Source organism: Drosophila subobscura, chromosome E (assembly GCF_008121235.1).
Source record: "Drosophila subobscura isolate 14011-0131.10 chromosome E, UCBerk_Dsub_1.0, whole genome shotgun sequence".
NCBI lineage: Eukaryota > Metazoa > Arthropoda > Insecta > Diptera > Drosophilidae > Drosophila > Drosophila subobscura.
The window spans coordinates 17610290-17623851 of NC_048531.1; the positions used below are offsets into that span (position 1 = coordinate 17610290).

Genomic DNA, 13562 nt, shown 5'->3' on the forward strand with positions numbered 1-13562 from the left:
AATGGATGAGGTCGTCATTACATTGGGACAGACAGCTGCACTGAGGGAAAAACCACCACTACAAATTCTTAGAAAGAAATTCTGACTGAAGTTTAAGCTCCAAATATAGGGATTAGGCCGCAAATGATGCAGCAACAAAGAAAATCCTCTTGGAATGTAAATGAACTGAAGATTACTTCCGATTTTCCGCACCTTCGATGGCCCCTGAAGTGCACTGATTGCATTTTGCGGTCAGTATGAGGACAGCTCTGATTTGCCAGGAGCATAACGCAACCTTCTTCCCAGTGTACTGTAAATGCATTATTCAAGTAATTGCTGTAAAATCGAGAAACAGTAGCTCGTCAAAGGCAAAGAACCCAGAACTCATTCCTTCCCACCTCCCGACGCAAGCCTCACCCGCACGCAGCCTAATGAAACTCTGAGAGTTTGAACAGCCGTTCCCAGGAGCTCAGAGATCTAATTATAGGGACAATTTCAATGGGCGCAGGACGAGGCAGAAGGCACAGGAACAGGCACAGGAACAGGCACAGGCCCAGCTCAAGGGACAGTGGAAACTTTGTGTCTGAAAGCGGAAGTGGCCAGAAGATTGCTTCCCCTTTGTAAGCACCTTTGATGCCCAGCACTGATTGCATTTAGCGGTCAGTGTGAGAAAAGCGCTCTTATTGAGCGTAAACACAGCTTCCCAGGAGCATGATGGAGGGAGGGGAGCCAGGTGAGAGGAACAGAGGAACAGAGGAAAAGAGCGTGGGAGAGTAAAGCGAGGCCTTGGAATTTCTGAAAGTGACATAAATGACAGGTAAGCAATTATGTGAAAATCATTTGATTGCTGTCCACATCCTGTTCAAATAGCCTTTGACAGCGCACACGCCGGCGTCCCACCACCCACCGGTTCGACCTGCCCCCATATCCTCCACCACCAACACCATCCCACAAACAACAACAAATGCAATAAGGACAATAATTTAAGTTGTTCGTCCCCCAGGCGAACGCGCTTGAAACTTTTTTTTGTATACTATACATACACATACACATAGGGCCCCCGGGCCCACCACAAACATACAGGTGGGTTGGGTGACCACAAAACAAAAGAAAAACAGGAACAACACAATAAATGGAGAGAGCGAAAAAGGGGATCACATGTCCATCGAGACGTGGCGAACCACATGAAAACGCGGTTCGTGGCTGCCCACCAAAGAGCAAAAGGAGTCGACAATACACACGCACACACACACACACTGATGTAACGCCTCGCCGCTCTTATGCTCTGGCGTCTGTGCCTGCTCTTTTAGAAACATTAGAGTTGTGCACGTGATTCGCGTGAGCAATTTTATATAAATGCCGATTGTTCTACAGCTGAAAAGTTGACTTAGGAAATGCAATGTACTTACATTTGTGTTATGGAAACAAACGAAAGATAACCGATAAAAATAAACAAATTGTTGTCTACACAGTAAAATTTGGATATTATTCAGACTAGCTCAGCCTTCTTCCTTAATTAGTTTATAAAATCGGAAAATGTCAAAGCTAAAAATATAGTTCCTCATTTTCACTGGGAACACAGTTCGTGAAGTCGAGTGCGACTACGAGAGATCCGTGGTTCCATGTTGAATCACGTGTCACGGTGGCATCTCTCTCCTTCCCCCATTCATTCGTTGTGTATGTGTACGTATGGCAAAGGCTAAGCCTTCAACTATCCTTTTCCCGTTCACCTCCTCTCCGCCTACACCCCTTCACATTTCTTTTTTGCCAGCGTAATTGGGCGGTGGGTATATGCGTTCCAACTCTATAATTTAGCGGAAAAACAGCTAATGGACGCCATGTCCAACAACAACACAATAACCCCCAACTCAGAAACTGGACGGGAAGCAGAAGCAGGGCAAAGCGGAAATGCATACAATTGACAACTCTCATCGTCCGCGCTAGAAAAATAGATAGCCGCCCCCTTTCAGCCCTATATACGCATGCATGTGTGTACAGTTGTGTTCAATGAAATAGTAGTGCCGCGCCACACAATTTTCACAACTATTTTTGAGACCCTTCCAGTCTTTCGAATTGAACAAGTGATACCTTTTTGGAAAGCCTGAAATGTTCACATTAGAACCCAGAAAGAATCCTGGAACATTTGCATTCCATCTTCTTGTTTTACATGACTTTAGAAAAATACCCATGAAAACTGCTGTTCAATAAAATAGTAGTGCTGGGTGCAAGTATTAAAAAAAAAAAAATTAAAAAACAAATTAAATCAATTCAAAAAAGTTACCATCAGTAAGCTTAGTTTATATATTGAATATTTTGATGAAAGAAATGTTTGAATATAGCGGTACTTTTGTTTTTGGAGCGTAGAAGTAATCAATGAACGGTCCAATATGGGAGACTTTAGAATTCGACTAAAAACTAAAATCAGGAGGTATAATGAAATTCAAAACTAATTTGAATGTGCTTTTACTGTTATATTAAATAGTTTAAACTAAAAGAAGCACCCTGAAAAATGATTTTTATGCGAAAAAATTGTCTTTTAGTAGATGGTCGAAGATGGTTGAAGGCAAGACCAAAGTCTTCAATATCCTCAAAAATTATGAAAACAATTTTATATCGCTCTTAAAGTGTTTTGATAGTTAATACACGACTGATTACACATTATTTAGTTGCAAGAGGTCCCCGGAAGCTACGCGTTTGAGAATAAAAGCACATGGGTACACGACTCATGTTTTGAAAAATGAGGACATGAGGCATGTGGACTGGGCCGTGTCACAGTCCGAAAAATACTTTTGACAGATGAGTGTAAAGTTGTTTTATATGGTAAGAAAGACTCAAAAGAATATGTTTGGTGTTCACAGATATCTGATAACTGCCCAAATTCTTGAAAAAAACAACATTGGGCATGTTGGGTTGACCCTTATGGTTTACAGCCCTTATAAACTCTTACTTCCTAGCCTTATACTGACGTATTTCATAAAGTGGTGTGTGCCAACATACTTTTTAATACAATACAGTAATATTACTATTGAAAAATGCCTATCAAAAGGATCTGTCATCAAGATAATGATCTGAAACACGCAAGAAAGCTCGCTAGGAATGGAATTTTATCCGAAAAGGTCGACACTTTCCCATGTCTAGCTCAGTCTGTAGACCAAAATCCCAACGAAATCTTATTGTGGAATGTGAAATGTGTAATTATGATTATAATTCCGTCAACCAGAGCCAAGTTGGCCAAGTGGTTTAACAATTATAGTCTCAGATCCTAATTAAGCTTGGGCAGTACCTTATTTACACATGCCAGGTTGGAGAAGGGCCATAGTGAAAACAAATTTGATTAAAAACTACATATTAAACCTCAAGATACATATAGAACATGAAACATATGCATTAATTCCACTTTCGTTTTTTATTTCGATTTTCTAAAAAAAAACTACTATTTTATTGAACAGCATTTTTCATGGATATTTTTCTAAAGTCATGTAAAACAAGAAGATGGAATGCAAATGTTCCAGGATTCTTTCTGGGTTCTAATGTGAACATTTCAGGCTTTCCAAAAAGGTATCACTTGTTCAATTCGAAAGACTGGAAGGGTCTCAAAAATAGTTGTGAAAATTGTGTGGCGCGGCACTACTATTTCATTGAACACAACTGTATGTGTGTGTGTGTGTGCTGTCCACTTCAAGGCTTTTATGGACATGTCAGCGTGCTTAGCGAGCCAAGTCGGGAGCCAGCGCCAACCATCGACATCGCGTGTGTTTCTAAAGCGGTGGTGGGAGGATAGGAGGTGGTGTGGTTGATGTCGGGGTTCAGCTGGTCCCTGCGCTAATAACTAATGTGCTTATGGCGTGTGCCGCGCTCCTGTCCCGTTCTAACCTGTCCTATCCTGTCCCAACTTTCACGAAGAGCTACAGTAAAACTTGTCTTTCGGCTGCCAGCTCTCCTTTTCTCCGCCCTAAAGTTGTTGAATTATTAAAAGGCTTCGATTGAGAGGTACTTTGCTTCCTCCCCACCTCCATCTCCTACCGCTGTCCTCCGTCCTGTTTTGTTTGCCTTAAGCTTTATCAACTGCATCTTGAGACATTCATCTTTGGCTAATTAATTGGAAATACAAGAATCATTGTGCAGCAGAAATAGAAATACCAGCCAAGGCTTCAAAATCAATAAAACTCGCTCGAGTTGATTGGGGAGGTAGGGGGGAAACTTGTTTCAAGTATTATTTTACGATTTGCATAAAAAAACATTCCTGCTGTTTATTTTTTTTCATCTGTCATTCGAGAAGACAAAAGCCATCAAAAAAATAATCATTGAGTGGAACATGTTTTGCGATTGCGAATAGGAATAAGGCAGAAGAGGCCCCAAGAAGAAGGGGGAAATAAAAGAAAAGAGAAGAGCGATTACAATCGAATGATAGTCAAATAGCAGTTGCGTCAATGACTAAAATGTTCGTATTTCTTGCATTCGGCACCCGTATCCGTCTACCCATGTCACCATACACCCAATAGTTACATACTTATTAAATACATAGATATGTATATTTCAATGCGGGCAAGGGGAACAGACATTTGTACTATCTGGAATGGAACTGGAACGATGGTCATATGGGAAATCATCAAAGCGGCCAACATCCGACAACAAATTGCGGTACAATGGTAGCTTCCTAGCTCCATATTATTTGTTATTTATTTCATGTTCCCCATGCTAGGCTGAGTGCATTGGAAACAAGGAGAGCATCATACATTTTACATGATATATGGAAGCTCCACTCTTCCACTAGAGATGGCCGCGAGTTGAGCACGAGCACGTCTGTGCACTGGCACATCTGTTGCATTAAAAGATGTACATATGTATATTTATGTATCGTGAAGCTTAGGATTGCACGAACACGCACGAGATGGAGAAGATCACATCTCTAGCTCCTATTTACGAAAGTACGAGAGAGCACACACAAAGAAGAAACCAGAAAAAGCAAAAACAAGGAGAGAACGACTGCGAGCGCATTTGGGGATGTGTGTGTGTTCTAAAATATAGGCCGATACACCCCTCTGAAGAGAAATTTGTTGGCATGTTTTGCAAAGAACAGACATAGCCATAGAGCGGATACTTACTTGTCATGTTTTTTATTCAACGATGACAAACACTCAAAAGCTCGCTCAATAAACTGCAAAAAACATAATGGAATTCAGTATTTACTAGAGAATTCAGTTCAATGTCATTGAACGCGCGCAAATAGCTGGAAATATCTGTGCGATTGCTTCATACGAAAGAAAGAATGCCGAAGCTACATGCCATCCTCCTCATACACACACACAGACGCAAGCTCACCAAACAAGGCAAATAAAAGCGAATTTTTTGCACAAAACTGGAAACTAAACAAAGAAAAAAGGAGAAGTTGAAGCAAAAGAACAAGAACAAAAAGCAAAAGTCGAGTCTAATAACAATTGGTGGGAAAGGGAGGGAGCCTGTGACTAAAGTTAAGAGTGCCAGTGGGTGAGAAATCACACTGTGCAGTGACGGGCGGGTTGGGGGTAATAGCGAGGTGTGCCCGGGTCGCACACTCACTTATTGAAGATTGGTTTGTTTCGCTCATTAACACACGACACGCCACCATGTGTGAGAGCACACACAGATAACTTCCTCTCACTGTGCGACTCTTCGCTAGATGCTGAGGCAACAACAACCGTAACTATGAATAAAATATAGGTTAGGCCTCTTCCTAATATGTAATTGGCCGAACGTTGAACTCGACTTGTTGTCGTCTCCAGCGAAGCGTGGGAGCAGTTTTGGAGTAATAATATCAGCGGGGAACGACAGACAGAGGGAGACAAACGAAACTATTTTGTTTTGATTTTATCTGTGCCGCAAAAAGAAAGACAAGACAAATAAATTATAATGAAATTATATGCGCCGGCACATGCGGTTGAGCGGGCGCACCTCCCCCCGTACCCTGTGGGTAAAAGCGCGTGGAGAAAAATAAAACAAAACAAGAGACTAAAGCGGATGAGACAACAACAGCAACAGCAGTGGCGGCGGCGAATACGACGACGACTCTGTACCTGGGCCAAACGAAAGCCGGCCTGAGAGCGCAAGGGAGAGGACAAGAATGTAAGTGTGTCTGTGTGTGCTCTGGTGGTTGTAAATGTAAAAGGGAAGCCAAAAGAACGATCAGGGTTGAGTGCGGGAGGGGCGTTCCGAAGACACTAGCTGCGAAAAGTGAAGAAAAATCGGCATGCACTGTATGTATTGGCAAAACTTTTCACAGAAAATGTATCCGGGAAAATACAACACTGCACACACACATTTACCCCGTTTATTTGCCCCGCAAATTCGCTTTTTTCCCGTTTTCCAGCGCGTCCCCAGGCATACACTTACCTATCAGGGATGGTTTGTCGTAGCTGCCTTGCGTTGCTACCACAATTTAAATGTTTGCACCGGTTAGCAATGCACAGAAATAAGTTTAACCACGACTTGGTTATTCCAGCAATTGCTGAAAATATTTATACTTCAATTTGTACAGAAAAACACACGAAGTAGAAAATGCACAGATGAATTGCAAAATGGCAGAAAAAACACACGAGAAAAAGTGTGACCGCGGACTTATCGATAAAATATACCGCATGTTCCTCAGATATATTCGAAATATACCATCTCATGTTCAAAATATACCGTAATATACCAAGGAAAAATCTTACTTAACCCACATAACCCTTTTTATTTAATCAGGTGAACGTCAATGGATATATCCACTTGTCTACAATTCCCAGGTTTTGATATGCTTTATTCGGACTTTCAGCACTTAATTTAACCAAATAGATAAAACAATGCACTTTATTAGATTATTTATAAAAAATATCTGAAATAAATTTCCACACAAATATCGATATTTTTGTGTGATAAGAGGCACGCAAATTGCGTTTTAGTCATTTCTAAAATTATCATTTCTGAATTTCCGAAAACTGGTCGCACCTAAAAAGCAAAGATTTTGTTGTGCATTTTTTGAATTAAATCGGAGTTTGCGTATTCGCTTTTAAAGTTTCAGAATGTCTGCAAAAGGGACAGAACCATTTGACGAGGGCATAGAGGCTGCCTTCAAGCGTCACAGCCAAGTAGTTCCCGAGGTTAAAAAGGCCTACCAGGAAGCCATTGCTCAGGTTTTTGCGGATCTCAGGCAGGCAACTCGCACTTGCATCTGAAAACATTTGTTCTATTTATCTAATATGTTTTCCCATGCAGTCCGGACGATCTGGCTCCCTTTGCGGCCATTCAATCAGAGCACGGAGACACTTACTTGGACACCGATGAACTGGCGGGTGCCATGCGCAGCAAAATGACTAATATATTGGGCAAATTGAACCAGCACTTCTTCGACGGCGGCGATGTGGATGTCAAGCTGGTTGAACTGGAAATGCTCAAGGAAAAGTTTGCCCCCTACGAGGGCCACAACTGGTCAGTAATTTGCCCACACTTGTCGCCCTGCACGCCCTGACTTGCGTTGTGTCTTCTTTTCAGGAACGTCAACCGTATGTCGCCGGAGGAGTACACGCGTCCGGTACGCATGCGCCTGCTGGATTCCAGTATCCGCGTCTTGGAGAGGGAGTTGGCAGCACAGGATAGGGCACTGGCGGTTTGTCTTCCGCCCAATCGCCACTAAACGCGAATATTAATTCGTAATTGTCTCATTGCAGGTGGCTGAGGCCAGAATCGAAGTTAGCCGAGAGCACTTGCAGAGCATGCAGAACGAACGCGCTAGAACGACCGCCGCTGTGGAGAAGCAGATAGTTCATTACACGGAAATGGAGCCAACCCTGTTGCAGCTCGAGCAGTCGATCAATAACTCGTTTCTGCCACCAGACTTTGATCCGCTATAATCCAAACTACAAATATTGTTTCACATTAAGTATTTACATTATTACATAAATATATTATGGTATACACATAATGTTTGATGTGCTTTGGGGTTATTGAAGCGACCAAGAGGCGCTCTGTTGGTGTGGGTTTCCGTGCAGCGTGTAAAAGTTCATGGAGCTGCAGCTATTCCTGCTAGAAAAGTCAATCAATGATGCGACTTTGAAACTGTTACGAATTCAACATTGCTGCGTGTTCATGGCACAAGACATGAATCATGTGCTTGATTTCACCGCCATTAAACGCTCTCCTAGAGGTGCTACGTAACGTTTTGATTGTCGTATACACTGTAACAACATGTACATATGTACATTGTATGTCTGCACAACATCAAATACATATGCATATTTTTTCGGCTGTGGTGGCCAATCGAGCTTAGCGCTTGCTTACACACAAATGCATAAATTCGAACTATGTACATACATACATATGTACATACACATGTTTAGCGGCACACTCTTGCAGATTGAAAGTGCTGCCTATTTTTTGTCATTTTCTATAGAAGTTCAAACATGTGTGAGTGTGTGTGGTTGCCCCACCCATAAACCCACTATATACCTCCTTATAGTTGCTTCATGGCCCCACCTTTGTGGTTAAAATAGATCGAGAAAAGACTTTTTCAGAGCCGACCGTTGTTCAGAGTTGTCCCTGATGTACATACGTATGTACATATTTACATATGCATATATTTCCATATACCAAACCCTCGGGAAAAATTCAGCTTCGCACAGAATTGCACACATATAGAAGGCTACACAAGTTTGTTAGTGTGTGGCGCTTGCGCTGCTTTCATGTACATATACATACATATGTACATACAATATGTACATATGCTGAACACTTGTGCGAAAAGTGCTGCCTATTTTTTCGAGCTGTCATTCGAAGTCGCCGCGCAGCAGCAGATCCCTATAAATTCGGCGACGTGGCAGGCCTTGTTCTTTTCAATTGCCAGTCGCCGAGTGAGCTGCCTGATCCAAAAAGTAAGTGAGAACCAGTGGGGGGAAAAAAAATTAAGTTGAGATATAAGCCGCGGTTATGTGGAATTTTTGTTAATTTTTTTTTTTGGGTTTGTAGGCTATAACTCTGAAAATATTTGAGAATGTGCTGGACTTATCTTGTTCATGTATGATCAGTCTTGCATGTTCTTAAATATTTTTTGAAAATTGTGCATTTGCCTATTCGATTGTGCGGAAAAGTGAAAAAAATGTGTGTGCGTCTATGTGGAACTTTTTCTGTAGGCTATAATTCCAAAAACATATAAGGAGAAGTTGGACTTATCTTGTTCATGTATGATTATGTCTTTCTTCTGCTTAAATACTTTTTGAATATTGTGCATTGGCCTATTCGAGTGTGCGGAAAACTGACCGCGTCGTCTACGGTCGCGCCATTTTGTTCACAAAAATTTTTTCAGGTGTGGCTTATGTATGGTAGGTTATGTATGCATGTACCTTATTCTGTCAGATTTTTAAGCAACACCAAACGTTTTGTTTTATTAAAAAAACGCTTGATTCTGCTTGAAAATTGTACAAACTAAATATCTGGCTGGTGGTTTGTGGGATATGTTGGTGTTATGCTCGTACTATGTGGTTTGCGCAAATGTTAAAGCCAAATCGGGCTATGTTTCAGTACTTTAACAAATAAAGCTCAATTTGGTTTTCATATTAAGCAAATTTAGAACAGACCCTTCCGCCATTTTGTTTTTCCGTTTTTCTTTAGCTTCGTGCGAATACCCAACACATACAAAGATAAAATCCGTTTGCGACGCCACCGTTTGCCTTCCAGTAGAATTTCCGGGAAAATGCTAAATTCATAAAAGTTACAGTAAGAAATAAATCAAATGGAATGCTGCTCGAGTTATAGCGTTTGAACAAATTTTGCGCCGACCCTCGAAGCGCTACAGTTACACATTCACATATGTACATTTGTGTATACACATATGTATTTGTAATTATGTATGTACACATATGTATGTATGTGTAAGTACGCATGTACGTGTGTCAAACATCATCTCGCCATTTTCGAACAATTCCGCTTTTCTGTTCGCTTCGGTTTGGATTCGCTTCAGAAAAGAAACACCAATACCAATACTTCGCTCAAACAAAATCGGCATCGGCATACACATTCATACATATATATGTACATATGTATATACATATATATGTACATATGTATATACATATGTATGTACATATGTATGTATGACATTTTGAAACGCTTGCTTCGCATTGTTTTAATAGGAAAACTACGATTTTTTTCAGATTTGGCAGTCAGATTGAACATTTCTTAATTAACAAAAAAATGTGCAATTCGGCTGTTAAATTTGCAAACTTTCAATGCCGCCTTTTGTTAATTGTGTTCTCCTGCTGTGAAAATGTCAAAATGTACATAGATATATGTATATGGTTTGTTGGTAAAATGTTGAGATCAGATTAAACACTATTTTAGTATTGATGTGAATAGTGTATAGTTTGGTCATAATATTTAATCAAAATATGCATCGACAGTCGCGAGTGTTACATACAAACATGCGTACACACATGTACAAGCGTTATGGTTTCTCTTATTCCGTCTTAGATCAGTTTCGGCGCCTTCGTGGTGCCTATAGGTTGTCTCGTTTTCGCCTCGTTCGCGGTCCAGCATATTTTTTGCCATTCCCTTTTGTTCCTGCCGAGGCCGAGACAAACAAATGTTAGGGCGAATGTCATGAAGATGAGAGAGATTTCAGTTGCTGTTTTTCTTTGCGTGCTTGACTTCTATTTCTTTGAGATCGTTGTCCCATCTGCATTCTGTTTTCGGTAGTTCGCGAGTGCGTCAAAAGTGAAATTAGTTGTGTATTGAGCTTGGATCGAAAGTGCCTGCTGCTGGGTTCATCGACTATATAAAACGGGAATATCGCTGAAAGACACTGATCTGTGAACATCGAAATGCTTTAATTTGTAAGCCGGAGTTTTTGCAAATGCGAATTCATAACGTATTGCACTAGCCCCGGTCAACAGAATAAAAGCAAAAAGCTCAAATGGAATTCTGATAACACATTTCATATCTATTTACATATATTATAAAAGTGTACACACATTCACATTTACATACATGCATACATATGTATGTACATACATATATCGACAAAGTGCCCCACCCCCATATGTCTAACTGTGATTTGTGAAATGTTATGTTTATATACTACATATGTATATGTATGAACTTCAAGTTTGTTGTTGAACAATTGAAACTTTGGTCTATGTATTTCTGGACGGAGCATGCCTAATATGTACGTACCATACATGTGTAAGTTTTTTTCTAAACATATTAGTAAGCTCCGGCCTGAAAATGCTGACGGCAAATGTCTTCAAATGTGCAGATTTATAAGTGAATAATTAAACGGCAACAAATTTATAGGCGCAGAATAAGTGACAAATTTTGGTTTTTATATAAAATTGCACTTATTCGTGCTCATACATTTGAATGTCACTTCTACAAGGAGATATCTCAAAAGTAAATCGCTTAACATATGGCTGAGAATTCTGTGAATGAAGACAAAAAAGTTAACGATCAACTATTAAAATTCTTCCTTTATTATTTTGAGGGCAGAGATTGTACAATGCGTTTTAATTTTTATCAATAAAATATTGTCAATCTCAGTCGTGAGAATATTTTAAAGGCTTTCAGCAAACACAAAAAATCTGCAAAGTTCCGAAAACTTCGTAAAATCAAATGAATAATGACAACAAATTTATGGGCTTGAATCTGTGCCAATATTTTGGGTTTTAATTAATATTGCACATTTTCGTACCCTTCAATTTTAATGTCTCGTCTCTAAAAAATAACTCCAACGTAGTTTTGAATAACCGTGTTTAATTACAAAAGTATTTATAGCCAAGAATAAGTGTCAATGTTTCTCTTTTAAATTTGATATTGCACTGTTCCTTGTCTCTAAATTGTATTGTGTCGTCTAAAAATCGAAACATCTCCAAAGTGCTTGGCGGCAGTTTCCCATTTTATTATTTCTCTTTAGAATTCCTTTTCGCTTGAAATGCCGTTACACTGAACAGCAGTGAAGCAGGGCAAGAAGTCAACGGGTGGGAGCGAGATGGAGATGGAACAGTTACGGATACACATTTAGTTTGTTCCTTTTATTCCACTTTGTGCTTTTGTTCTTGCTTGTGCGGACGGGCGTTGCCAGATGGTAATTATTGCTGGGTCGTCGTTCTCTTAACAGTTATATACGAGTATGCATGTGTCTATGTATGTATTTTGTTTGTTTTATTCCTCTTTTCTATTTATTGTCTTTGAATATTTTGCGGAGTTGCCAGATGTGCGCATTGAGATGTCCGGAGAAATCAAGTGAATCTAGTTCTTTCATCTTATTTTTTGGTAAGTGCTATTAATTGGGTTAAACACTGCCATTAAATAATTTAATTAACATGCATTCCCATCATACCATTTTAGCTAAATATTCCTCTCTAAATGCTGCAACAAAGTAATAATAGCAGGCTCTCCAAATGAAATAAGCAAATTTAATTAGTTAGCTCCGCTGGATGCATTTGTTTGCACGTGATTTACCGTTGCCGCCATGCATTATCTACCCGCTGCCAGCTCCATCGCTGCGGAGAGCCTGTGGCCAGTCTTTTGTCTAATGATGGGATGGTCATTGGTTTGGAAAACTAACAAGAACCTCTTGAATAATGCACCAGCACGCGCGAAGCCAACAAGTGTGAAATTGGGCTCCGTACAACGCGACGACGGTATGGTGGCCTTAAAGGTGTTGGTCCTAACTGTGCGCCAGATGACCACCAAAGGAACGGTGCATTTCAAGGGTGCGCAGATGAATAGCAAGTACCGTAAGTTTCAGCGTTTATCCATGTGTTACATTAAACTGATTTTGAACTGATACCTACATATGTATATCCCAACCCACTCCGCAGGGCACTTGCTGACATCGGTGAGAATCTGCCATTCGTGCTGATGGCGAACACAATTACATAAATGTTTGTTTGGCCAACAATAGGCCGCTGCAGCAGTGGCAGCAGCAGAAACAGCAACCACAACGACAAGATTGCATAATTGCTTGTAGCAAAAATGCTCCCACAATTTCTCATCTCCGTCATGAGACAAACGAGCCGGCTGATTGTTATCTCTCAATTCTGCCTGACATCGGGAGAGAGCAAGAGAGAGAACGAATCGAGAGCAGAGCTACAATCCAATTCTCCAACAACAGGTAAGCTACTGTTACTCTCTTTTGAAAACTTTTGCATGAAAAGCTTCTCTGCTGGCTGAGATGCGCAGAAGTCGCAGTGGACTTGACTGCTATCGTGACTAAATCACTTCTGATATACATACATACATATCTATCTACAAATGTATGTATGCATGGAAATGTCTTTGGAAGCTCTTATTCAGTTTTATAAAATTCAGCTATGCCCTGCTCTAAAACATACATCTCATCTATATGCATTAAATAGCTTAATAGTATTAAATAAGATAATTATCAATTAATAATTTATCTACTAAAAGTTAAAAACAAGCTATACTAGGTACAGGACAGTAGTTCTGCTACGACTCTCAGCTTTTGGACTGGTTTAACTGACTAACTTTAACAATGCAGTGCACTGTAGGAATCGTACAGCGAATTTCTCTCTTTCGTGACTCTTTTTTTACCCTCTTTGTGGGCTCTCTCTGGTGGT

General features: G+C 40.3%; 3 protein-coding genes across 4 annotated transcripts in view; 2 read left to right on the plus strand and 1 right to left on the minus strand.

Moving 5' to 3' along the window:
* LOC117892266 (heterogeneous nuclear ribonucleoprotein K) overlaps positions 1 to 6536 on the minus strand; it is a 20769-nt gene extending 14233 nt beyond the window's left edge. For both annotated transcript variants that reach the window (XM_034798385.1, XM_034798386.1), the window contains exon 1: positions 6349 to 6536. The gene's annotated coding sequence lies outside the window, so the exon portion shown is untranslated. The remainder of the gene's footprint in view (positions 1 to 6348) is intronic.
* A 381-nt stretch (positions 6537 to 6917) lies between these two features.
* LOC117890231 lies at positions 6918 to 7915 on the plus strand. The gene is made up of 4 exons (XM_034794969.1): positions 6918 to 7144; positions 7210 to 7422; positions 7486 to 7600; positions 7662 to 7915. Exons 1-4 carry the CDS (start codon positions 7017 to 7019, stop codon positions 7842 to 7844), a joined length of 639 nt encoding a protein of 212 aa, XP_034650860.1. The 5' UTR covers positions 6918 to 7016; the 3' UTR covers positions 7845 to 7915.
* A 4511-nt stretch (positions 7916 to 12426) lies between these two features.
* Positions 12427 to 12927, plus strand: LOC117890438. The gene is made up of 2 exons (XM_034795268.1): positions 12427 to 12719; positions 12804 to 12927. Exons 1-2 carry the CDS (start codon positions 12452 to 12454, stop codon positions 12842 to 12844), a joined length of 309 nt encoding a protein of 102 aa, XP_034651159.1. The 5' UTR covers positions 12427 to 12451; the 3' UTR covers positions 12845 to 12927.
* Positions 12928 to 13562: the final 635 nt, after the last annotated feature.